Consider the following 12,797-nt stretch of genomic DNA (forward strand, 5'->3'; position numbering starts at 1 on the left):
AGCGTCGTGGCTCAAGGGCACATTTGTGTTATGCGTATGCAAGTCATCGCAAGGCTCAGATTTTATTTTCACCATCAATATTTGTTCACTTAAAGCTCTATCTGTATGTTCCTGAGTACTTTCATCTCTTAAGGGCATCCTCTCTTTCTTTTCGGGCTTCCCTTTGTTGGGGTTTCCCAGCAGCAACTGGAGGACGGTGCGCCTTTCAAGCAGATTTTCTATTTCAGAACCAGAAAGTCCTGGTTCAGGACCTGTTGCGTGACTGCCAAATGCTTTGTTTTCTTCAATTGCATTTGTTTTGTTTGAGAGCAGAGGGCTATTTAGTCTATCAGTCATACCTGTAGGTTTCTCTGTGTTTACACTCAGCAGCTGTTTACTGGGTCTCTGCTCTTCCCCTGACACAGAAGACTGCATTCCACATTGCGCTAAATTTTGTAACAGTTTACTGGCACTGAAAGTGGCAGAGTTTTGTGTGCCTTCAGTTTGGACTGGTTTCTCCCCTTGCGATTCTTTGCTTTTCGTAAGGTCCATCAGGTGGTTCGATGCGGTATCCGTTGGCTTTTCAGACTGAGGGCCACAGGCATACAGTGGGGAATTCCATTTGATGACCAGAGAGTGTTGGGAAAGGTTGATGGGAGACTCGGCTTTGGTGGATGCAAGTAATGGTGGAGTGCTCACTGGAGTAGTCCTGCTGGTACTAGGGCTTTCTATGACAGAAGTCCGCGTGTAATTATGTGTGCTGAACTTTGTCCCATCACTGTGTGCTTCCTGAGGGCTGTTGTTTCCTTCTACATTTTCTTCATTCTTATGGCCAAGTAGCAACTGAAGAAGGGTTACTTTCTGGTGCGAATTTAGCTTAGAATTCTTTGAGGTATCCTGATCTTCTTTGATATCTACTTCGGGGACTTTTGGATCCCAAGTGTTTAGCAAGGACTGAGTTAAGTTATCCAGAGAAACAGGCTGGTCAGGTTCTGGTTTTTCGATTCGGTGTTTGCAAGACAAGTCTATGGGAACACAGTTGGAATATGAACTTTCATCACCACTGCTATCATCTGTAAAACTAGGATTGTTATCTGAGTATTCATCAATAGTTGTAGGTGTACTGCTCTCCTCAAAAAGGCTTCCTTTCTCACTATGACTGTGACTGTTCATTGGCTTAGGTATGGTCTGGCTTTTAAGAAGATGTAAAAGCAAACTGTTATTAGCAGCTTGTTTTGCATTGCTTCTTTCCAGGGAGTTCTTATAGCCTGCATTTTTGGGGGAAGAAGGAACAATACCCATCGGATTTTGAAATGTTGTACTTCTGCTGGCCATTAGTTTGTTTGATGATGTTCTTGCCTGACCGTTAAGATGGCTTGACATTCCTTTTGAGAATTGGAAACTGCCCACATCCTTTTGGCCATTTTCTTGTAATCTGGCCATAGCAGCAAGTCTTTCACTTGCCGCCTGATTTGCATTTTGTGTTTTTAAAGCGTGTTCTCGAGAATACTGCTGTAAATGGGCTTCGCTTGAAAGGAGTAATGCTAATTGGCTACAAGCAACACTTGGCTTGGGTGAAGTGGCAGGACTAGCCCTTTTTTCCACCATGCTTGCCACAGCCTGTAACCTCGCAGCACATGACAAGGGCTCACTCATGACCTTTGTGCCACTCTGTCCAACATGATGAGGTGACTCTACGAACCTACCTCTGATGAGGTTTTTAGTTACGTCAGGGAGACTGGTATCAGGCTTTTGATCTTTACCTTTGCTTTTCTTCAGCAAAGTTTTTAAGTGACTTGATGCGACACCGTAGCACCTTAAATCTTTCTCCACTTTTAAAGAATTATGACTGAGGGCGTATCCTTGCTCCTTGAGGCTCTGCCTAATCTGTTGTGACAGAGCAACAGTCTGCAGCCTAGAGCTGAACGACTGAAGCAAAGAGGCCAGTACCGTGTTATCCTGTTTGCCTTTAGGCACACTGTCAGCCATGCCAGCCAGCAAAGCTTCCTTCTTTACGTTTAAGTTTACGATGGAATCTGACAGCCTCTTCCGCTTCGCTGCATTCCAGTCCTCAGAAGACTGCAAGAGTCTGGCTTTTTTGAGATGCAGCATGCCAGAGCCCTGATATGTATGTGTATTGAGAACTGGACCATTACTTTGAGAGGTGGGAAATGCATTACCAGAAATGTTAAAGTTCTGATCTTCTTCATTACAGCCAGCAGACTTTTTGTCGATGGCAGTACCTGATCCCTCTGCTGCCTGATGCATTAGTAATCCTTCTAGGTAAGTTAAAACAATGGAATCCTGGTGCACATCAGAGCCAAGCTCTTCTCCATGAGTCATGTTCAACAGAAGTGTTCACAAAGGCTTGGTTTCTATTCACTTTGAAGAATGGTTTTCTGTGGGTGAGTGAGATGTAACTTCAATTAGTGAATGTTGGTTTCTCACCTTCCATAGTAATTCGACAGAGGTGTACTGTTCCGTCCCGACCGGGATTGGTCTGCTGGTTGGCAATGACGAGACAAAAGGCAGGCAGACTCCCAATGCAGCCTGACTGTGGAGTTGATAACTCCCAAGCAAGAAGCAGCAGCAGAATTCCTCAACACACAGGTCTGCAGCAGCAAGCAGATAGAATCCTTAGTGAATATACTGCTTCTCCTTCTTCACCTTTTGTTCCACAATAAATGCAAATATCAGTGTTCTATAAAATAAACAAATAAAAAATAGTTAAGGAGGTGAAGCATTAGAATTATGCTGTGACACCTGTAAGCAGAAAAATACGCACTTGTCAGTTTCTAAGTGTATATATACAATATACACATACATGCATTGTAGTCACTTCTTCAGTAATTTATGTTATTGTTATTCCTATTCAATTGGAAATCTCTACTGGAAAGCCTATGGATTAATCCACATTGTTAAAATGATCCAATCAGAGAAGAGAAAACACTTTAATGTTACATAACTGTCTTCAAAAGTCCACCAAGTTTCTGAATTTTCATAAACACCTTTCTGCAAAGTGATGTGAATGCTAAGTCTTTTCTATAGCACCACAGCTCTATGAGGGGCTAGAATGAGCTTCCTTACATTATGAGGAGCTTAGGAAGGAACAAGAGAAGTATCGAAAAAGGAGAAGAGATCCACGTGACATGGACTCAATCTAACGAGTCTGATGTGAGGTTGAGGCCGACACAACGGATTCACCTCTGATATCATGCCCCAAACATCAGACATCCCATAAGTAATCTGGAGAATTTCCGTTTTCAAAGAATTGGAAGCCCTAACAAGTATAAGATTCTTTTGTAGGCCTGTGCAAATTGTGAGTCTTAGTCATACAAACGTTTACATATCATCACAAGCTTATTCATCCCTAGTTCTTACCATGACTTATTAAAAACAGAAGAGTGATCCTTCAGATGCTCATTCAGGTCTATCAAAGGCTTAATGTATCTGTCTTAAAATCCCCACACATGTGCTCCATGTAGAATTTTTTTAAATGAGGTCCATTCCTAGCAGATGCAGAATACAGGTTACAGGTGAATCTATAGCCCTAAGTTTCTAGAATGTTCCTAATATATAATAAAATACTCCTCCTCCCTACCCTTGCTCTCTCTTTGTGTGTGACACTGTTATCAATAAGGATAAAATGTTACATGTGATTAAAATTTTTTTTATAAGACAAAGTCATTATTTTAAAAAATGTATTAGGGTACTTACGCCAATTTTTAGTTTAGAAAATGTGGTTACTGTAACACATAAAAGAACAACTATGTGTTTACACTAAGCTATCACATCATCCTGTAGAAGAGTGGGCAAGAAACAAATTTAGAATAGATCTGAAGGAAAGAGGAATAATCGTTCTCAGAAAATTCTAAGTTAAAGTGGTTATTTTTCATTAACTTCTTTGAAAAGAATATTCTATAAACAGCACCAATTACATGAACAAAAAGAAAAAGAGCTTTTCATAGAAACCTGTTTTTTTTAAAACTTTTTAAGGTTAAAATTGCTTGATTTAAAGCTAGTATTATTAACCTGACTCATTTTCTTTCAGTGGAAAGGCAACCAACCACGTTATTTTTGAATCACCGACATATAGTTGGCTTACTTGATTTTACATACATATTACTTAAGAATGCTGCCAAGTGTTGAACACTACCTGAGTACAGTCAGTTACAAATACCTAAATGTCAACACACATTTAAAAATTAGGCTTTTTTGGAGATTTGCAAGCAATATATTTAACAACTGGAATATTTTACAAAATACTGTGATTCATTAGCTTGTCAGTGGGTCTACTGGTTTATTTATTTTTATTTTTTTATTTTTTTGCGGTACACGGGCCTCTCACTGTTGTGGCCTCTCCCGTTGCGGAGCACAGGCTCCGGACGTGCAGGCTCAGTGGCCATGGCTCACGGGCCCAGCCGCTCCGCGGCATGTGGGATCTTCCTGGACTGGGCCACGAACCCGTGTCCCCTGCATCAGCAGGCGGACTCTCAACGACTAGACTGCACCACCAGGGAAGCCCCCTACTGGTTTATTTTTAACTTCAACAATGATTTTAAATATTAGAGCCTGTATACATGTCTATTTAAAAATATTCCATACTCTCTTCATAAACAAAATAAGGAAGAGACTTGACTTGTACAGCAAACACTTGTTAAAGTGATTTCTGCAGAAAGGGAAAAAGAATTATCCAAAATATTTGGTTTATGGGAGGTAAGAAGGACCAAAGCGGGAGTAAAAGTACTGAGGGGGCAGAAAAAAAAACGAAACAAAGGCGAAAGAATTCAAATGAAGGTCTCACAAATTTTGCAACTCTCATGAGGTTTAGAAGGAAAAATTCAGTTTAGAAACTAAAATACATTAATAGCCTGTCTTTAAACATTAGGTTGGTAGGCATGACAGGCAAAATGAAGAAAGATTTCTCTAATGAACACTAAAAATACATACATATATATATATGTGAATGGGAAAAAAATAAAACCTACCCAGTGATAAATTAAAAGCTGACTGAACAATGTCTATTTCAACTTAGCTGTCATTTTTATAGGGTGATTCCATAAAATTTTTAGAAAAAGATATTCTGGTTTTAACAAAATATTTAGTGTAACATTTATTATACCAAGAAATGACTTAATTTGATTTTGGAATTATCAGTCTAAATCAAAATCAGTTCTTTATAATTTTAATGAATTCATTTAACGCTCAGGATACCAAGAAAAACAGGCATCACCATTTACCATCTGGGTCCAATGAACATTTCCTCACTACTTAGGTCAACTTATGAATAATTTACAGAGGAATAAAGAGATAATGTAAAACAACTTCGTTAGAATTTTTAATAAGAATTTACACATGGCAAACCCAGTTCTTAATTCTATATTTTCCTGGTTTTGAAGGATAACATATCTGAAATGGGCAAGGCACTTTGGAACTGAAAGCTCAACAACTGTCATGCATGAACTTGGAAATACCCTGTAAATACCAATTCCAGATTTCAAATACATGTCTAAAAGGTTCTAGCTTAATCATCACTTTTTTTTTTATTTTATTTTATTTTTTATTTTTTTGCGGTACCCGGGCCTCCCACCGCCGCGGCCTCTCCCACCGTGGAGCACAGGCCCCGGACGCGCAGGCCCAGCGGCCATGGCCCACAGGCCCAGCCACTCCGCAGCACGCGGGATCCTCCCGGACCGGGGCACGAACCCACGACCCCACGACCCCTGCATCGGCAGGCGGACTCCCAACCACTGTGCCACCAGGGAAGCTCAATCACTTCTGAGTCTTCTTCTTGTACTTGAATAATTCAAAATGTGTCACTTTGGAAAACTTGGACAGCTCAAAATTATACTGAGGAAAGGAGGACAGAAATCTTCCTTGTTACGTAATTGCAAAATATTTTTTTTATTTTTTAGATTTATTAATACCAGTTACAGTGATCAATCCAAAGAATTATGTCATTTTCATGTCATCTACTTCCTTCCAATCTCTTGTTACACACCAGCCGTGTGTATTTGTACACTTCTGTTTCAAAAAATGTGCTGTGTCAACATCATAAAAGAACCAAGATAGGGCAGGCGAGGTTCCTGTCACAAAATACTGAATGAAGTCCTTCCTAATAAGCAACTAACTGGAGGAAAATACTGTTATTTCCTTTTTGTCTTTAGGACTATATTGTTATGGTACCTATGTGAAGTGATGGATATGTCAACTAACCTCACTTTGGTAATCATGTGCATATCAAATCATCACATTACACACCTTATAAAATATGATATGTCAATTATATCTCAATTAAGCTGGTGGGGGAAGAACTATATTGTTCACTCATTGATCCTTGAGTTTGAGAAAATTCATCTTGGATACTGTCATCTGAAGACAACAGTCCGAGATGTTGCTTATACACTCCATGTCACCATCATCAATCATGTATAGAATGCTATTATCAGTCTCTTCGCACTCATCCAGTGACTCATCTAATTGAAGCATCTTCCTATGCCAACTTTCTTCTCTTTAACATTAGGGATGGAAAATAAAAAATACTGACTTCTCAACTATACTTACGACAAATTTAAAACAAAATAGAAAGACTACAAAGATAATCTCCAAACATTTTTTTTCACTCTTGAAAGATAATACAGTATTAACAGGCTATGCTATTAGAAAACTGAAGATGATACAATAATGATGACATATTTCACTACTGCATCATCTTTCTAGGCACTTTCATTAACTTCCTTTGGCTTATAATCTTAGTCTTTATATCATACAGTTGGAAGTAAATGATGAATTAATTTCCAAAATGATAAAAGGGCAAAATGATTAAAGATACAGGAAAAATAAGATCACTAAGATTCCATAATGTATGTTTGAGTTATAAAAAGTTCCAATGGATACACATGGTAATAACAAGATATAATGTTTCTTCCTATTGAAAACACATTCATTGAAACATTAAAAAAGAATAAAAGTCATATAATACAATCCTTCCTACCAAACAAACAAACAACTTCAAACTAAAACTGGGTTCAAAGAACCCTGACTGTATACCAAGGGTTAATGCATTTCAAGATAATTTAATAAAATTCATGTATAATCATTTTACAGTGTTAAAATTATAAATGAAATCTTCCTTTTATTAATATAAAATTGTTTATAAGCATAAAAATATCTTTAAATTTAATAAAATTGAGATTTTTATTGGTCCACTAGCATGCAGCGAAAAGAATTATTGTTGTGGCAGGACAGAATTATTAAAAATAATAATAAAATCAAACTAAACCACAAATGAATTTCAAGCAGTCTTGGCCATATGCATAGATAGATTTTGGCAAAGATCCAAGTTTCAATACGCAGACTAGTTTAATGAAATATCTAGTAAAATGCTTGAATTTAAAGTACGTTTTTCTAAAAAAATACATTTAAAAAAAAGAACTTGAAAAATAAGACTCAACTTATTGTCATAACTTTTTTCTTAGCGCTTTAGTTGATAAAAGACAGTTGTAAATAATTTGCATATTAACGATTCCTAACTAGGTGCTATATTGATTCTCTAAAGCAAAATATTTCCATTGCACTGTTTTACATTTTCTATTTGGAAATGGTTTATTAATAAGCAAAGGGGAAATTCGCTGAATATTTAAACGCTTTCCTTAATGGTAAAGTCCAAGTAAAAAGATTTTACTTGGATAAATGAAGGACGCATCTAATAGGATTCTTATACGTGGGACTACTTTTGGTTGAAAATAGATGAGAAAGGGCTTTCTTGAGCTGTATTTAAGGAAAGGATTCAGTATCTCACTAGTAATCAAATTCTCCATTAAAAACACATTTCAATGATTAAACATCTACGAAGTCACTTTGTATGCTATTTAAATGACGTCTAATGAATACCTCACGACTTCCAATTGTTTCCATGAAATCTCCAATTTCTTCTGCATTATCAAGTAACACCTGTTTGAGTATTGAATTGAAAGGTATTTCTGCAATGCCACTTTAATGAGCATTTGGATTCTTGGCTCTGGTTCCTCAAAATGCAGAAGGAACTGAGAGGCTACTCCTATTGGACAATATTACCTAAGTTTCACTGTAGAGTACTTTGGGGATGCAATTTTATGTTTGTCACAAGGAAAGACAAACATTACGATGTTTCAGTAAGCATTAGAAGAAAAATATGTAAGTACTAAAAAGATTCAAAAGTCCTAATTATTGAAACTTTTACTTAAGCAATACAAATCCAGGTAAATGATTCAGAGAATTCTTGGTGGTCTGCAAGGTGAGACTTTGAAAGAAAGTTTTAGGAGCTGAACAGGAAAAAAAAAAGAAAAAAAAAAAACCCAAGAAAAATTTATCAAGAAGATGTAACACCAAACATTTTATGCAAATAGATGAGATTAGCTTTCTAAACCAAGGGCCGATGAAAAGATAGAATATATAAAACCCAACATTTAATGTCATAGAACAATAAAGGAAAGTAAAATTTCAGATAATGGTCCTGGACTTCAGTGAAAAGTGAAGAATATAGTGAATCCTCTATTATAAATTAAAAGTTAGTTTTTGAAAAAAAGTTAAGAAAAATAATAAAAGAAATGTTCAATTGTTGCCATTTTACAGTTGGGAATAATAATGGGCATAGTAAAGGAGGAGGCCTGGTATTTCATTTATTAGAATATACTTCTAATTTTTTGAAAAATAAATCAGAATTAGAATATGTCCTTTCATATAATTTAAATTCCAATACAATTTTCGTTGTAGCATTATCTATCAAAAGATGTTCAACCTGATGGGTGCCAAGAAAATACTTACCTGAAAACATTCTGCTCAACTGAGGGCCTTAACATTTAAAATTAGACCACAAGAGCTTCTGGCCCTGTCCCAGGGGTTCTCATTTTAGGTGTAAATACTCTTCAGAGGTTGGTAACAGAAGCTACTGACACTGTAGTGAGTAAAACAGCTGCCCAGATTGCTCTCCATTGCAACCTGAGGGACTTACATATTTTTGCCCAAGGGCAAATTTGCTCCTACCTTCCAGGCCCATCAGTTTTTACTTGCTGTCAGCTGCTTCCACAGGAGTAAAATAGTGTCACTCACTTTCCCTATTAAGAGACTCACTAGGAGATGTTAGTGCTTGACTGACTTGAGTGTTCAACAGAAGGACATATGTATCTGAGGACCTCTTCAACTCTAAAATTTTATTTCCATGATTCCAAGTAATGTATCAAACTGTAGTTGATAAAAATGACAAGCATTTTCACCGGAAAGATGACAAGCTGTCATAAAAGTTGTGGAAATAGCCCTGACCAGTATGTTCTATCGTCTTTTTAGTGAATTCTAGGGGAAGGAAATGATTTTGAAATAGCCATACACCCTACCCATTCAATCCTCCAGTTGTTTATCTTCTCTACTTTCTTTACTGGGGCACAGAATTTCAAACAGATGTTTATTTAAAAGCTAAATATGAGCTTATATTCAAACTGGAGCTTTTGCTTATCTCTCAATGACTATATACTGAATAAAATGCAATAATAAAGATTTAAGACCCTTGATGACATAGACAAACGCATGAGAGAGGTAAAAAACATTATCCTGGAGACAGAAACATGTATCCCCTATAAATGATACAGTGAAATAAAGAAGAGCCTCTTTGTTCTGAATTATTCTCAAAAGGCTTATGTCTATGAATCAGATTCAGTAAGTCCACTATCCATTTTATTCTGTTTACATAAAAATTTAATTTATAATCAAAGTTAAGAGTATGAAGTTAGAGATTTTAAATTAAAAAGGCTCACAGAATCAAAGGAGCTAGAGACAGAGCTTAACTGCCAAACAATTTCTACTCCAAAATGGAACACCTTCATGGATGCTGTGCTGCATTATCTTGAAAACACAGAAACTAGAATATTTTTAAATAAAATTAAATTCTAAGTGTAATTTTTAAAAGTCCAGGAAGAGAATTATTATATGATAAAGAATACCTGTGATACTCAGCATTAACATTAATGTCTGTTCACTGCCTTCAGTTAAACAATAGTTTCTCTGAAGAAACACAAAATAATTATTAACAAATTATTTGGTGGCACGTAAGTGTGGAAAAAAGGGTTTAAATATAAAACTAACAGGGTAGAGCTTCTCCTAACCTTTTCCAATACCCCTTCAAAGTAACTGATGCTTTCTATTAGATTTGAAAAGCATAATAATTTCCAATCTCTATCAAAATATGAAATATAATGGAAAATGGTGCTTTCTTCTCCTGGAATTGAGTGTTTATAGTATGTGTGTGTATATATATGATATATACATATCTCTATATCTATATACACGTTACATATATATGTGTATATGTGTGTGTGTGTGTGTGTGTGTGTGTGTGTGTGTGTGTGTGTGTGTGTGTGTATGAACATCCTTTGAGACTGGAGCATAAATCCTATTAAACTCAACTATAGTTTCCCTAGCCCTAAAATAGATTTGACATACAGACATAAACACAAGGTCAAGGTCATAGATCAGTAAGAAAGATTACCAACAGAACTGACGTAACAGCTGGCATTGCTCCTGGGGCTTTTAGTACACTTAACCAGACACTCTGCATTTACTCACAGGGGTACACTCTGTTTTAAAAATGTTCCCCATCTTTGAAGACAAGATCTTTATGCGCTTTTTGTTATAAAGTATGTTCTACTAAAAATGTTGTACTGGATCACAGAGTAAGAAAGGAGAGTAGTGTATGTATGTTTCAGAATCATGAGTTTTTACGTGTGTGTATGTATATGTGTATGTATTCTTGGGTATTTATTTATTCATTTGTTATAACTGAACCTTGCCACGTGACAACTTTGAAACTGATTTAACTTACAGGTTTCTGAATCGACCATGCTCCCCGACACCTCTAAGCCTTTGTACCAGCTAAAATGCAAACTGTCTATTTCTCAACGTCTTGGGTCACTTCTTCCCTAATACACAGATCTAACTGCTAAAAATTGGTTCAACCAGAAAAACTTTACAATGTGTCCATAGTCTTCCATGATAATTTCCAAATTATACATATACAAAGAAACTTTGGTTATCGACAGCAGCAATGGAAGTGACTCTTAATGGAGTATATTATTGAACAGTATAATTATCTAACAAAACCATGCCTTTTGTTTCAGCTGCTCAAACAAGATACTTAATTTATCTTAAATTACATTTATGAAACCAAGAGTTATGTGATGAATGTTCTTACTGAAGCATTCTGACCAAGAAATTATTTTTAAGAATGCATAATGCTGTTGGGGTAAATTTATAATATAAAAGCCTTCCTTGTTAAATTAAGCATCACCTGCTGTAACTTGATTAACTTGCAAATTATGATACATGAACATGTAAATGTTCTCAATTATCAGTTTTTTATTTTGCAAAATTATTTTTGATGAATTAAGTAGGTTGGAATGAAAATACCAGAATTATCCTATCCTAGAAGGTCTGCTAGTTTCTCAATAACAAAGGAAAAAGGAAAAAAAAAAATTATCAAATTAAATACCACTGAAAATGGAACTTCCTTTACCAGGCAGAAGCAGACCAAGGGTATATCAAAATTGCCAGTAATGGACACCCATTTGTACATCAAACTTTGATCACAAAATCTATTGACATATTTTCTAGTTTAAAACAAACAGAATTCCTTGTAAAATATACTATATTAAAGTCTACTTAGAGGAATCACTTACCAATGAATAAGTATGTTCTGGGTGAAATATGTCCTGGGTGAAAGTGCCGCCTTGCTGTGTGAGCTCTGACTTGATTTTCCAGAAATAATAAAAACATTATGACACCACGCTTGCCCATAATGGCCCAGAACACAAAGCTTTCTAGATTGAGGGCTTTAGCCAGTCTGTGGCAGAGAAGTATCGCTACAGACACAATCCACGGACAGAGACATCATGGTGATATGTGTAAAGGGAAGAAAGAGGTCAATGAACTTAACAGGCTCCCACCCCAGGGGATTAGTGAGCAAAACAACAAGAATACGCACAATGTACCTGGAGAATTTCTATGTCTTTAAATATTGACAGGTAACGTTAACAGTAACAGGTAACGTGTTAAAATACGTTCTTCAACTAGGGAGATAAAGCTACTGGCACACCGTCAGTAGGCTATTTACTTTAAGTGGTTTCATTTTGACTGAGAAACTACCACCCATACCTTTCCATAACGTCTCTTGCTCATCAGTACACAGAAGCAAATGTCTGAAGTAATAATCTTAGGCGCTATGGCCAGTGGCTGCCAACCTGAGACCTGCTATCCAGGTGTCAGGCACGTTCAGTCCATGAGCAGGGACAGTCTGCATGGCCCTGGCCATGGCACCTGACACTCAGCTATAGACTGGAGTGTGGGTAGTGAGGAGGCTACCTTTAGAAGAGGCTCCTATGAGCTGGAGAAGAAGCAGGAAGACCAGTCTAGGTCACATAGGTCTGTGCCTTCCTGACTTCACTCAGTGGACCAAAAATATTTCAGGACAACCTTTACTTTAGCAATTAAGATCATCAGAAACAATTACTACTATCTACTATAAGCATTATTTAATAAAATTATTTTAACAGCAAAAAATGAAATACTTTAGCTTTGTGAGAATCTCTACCATATACATCATTTTTCTTGTTTTCTTTCTTTTTATTCTGGTGGAGATAGAATGATGACACATGGGCTGGCACGTATATACCATACTGACACTCCTCTGTTCAGTACTTTGTTCAACTCCAGTATCAATTACTTAAATTCTTATGTCAGTATTTCCTCTGTTTACATTTTGCTTTATTGTTTTGGTAGTTACCACGCTTTCA

General features: G+C 36.5%; 1 protein-coding gene across 1 annotated transcript in view; it reads right to left on the reverse strand.

Annotated features, from left to right (window-relative positions):
* NRIP1 (nuclear receptor interacting protein 1) overlaps positions 1-2,322 on the reverse strand; it is a 3,873-nt gene extending 1,551 nt beyond the window's left edge. The window contains exon 1 of the mRNA XM_007454288.1: positions 5-2,322. Within this exon, the coding sequence (XP_007454350.1) occupies positions 5-2,322 (2,318 nt within the window). The remainder of the gene's footprint in view (positions 1-4) is intronic.
* Between the last annotated feature and the right edge of the window lie 10,475 nt (positions 2,323-12,797).

Source organism: Lipotes vexillifer, unplaced genomic scaffold (genome assembly GCF_000442215.2).
Source record: "Lipotes vexillifer unplaced genomic scaffold, Lipotes_vexillifer_v1.1 scaffold729, whole genome shotgun sequence".
Classification (NCBI taxonomy): Eukaryota; Metazoa; Chordata; class Mammalia; order Artiodactyla; family Lipotidae; genus Lipotes; species Lipotes vexillifer.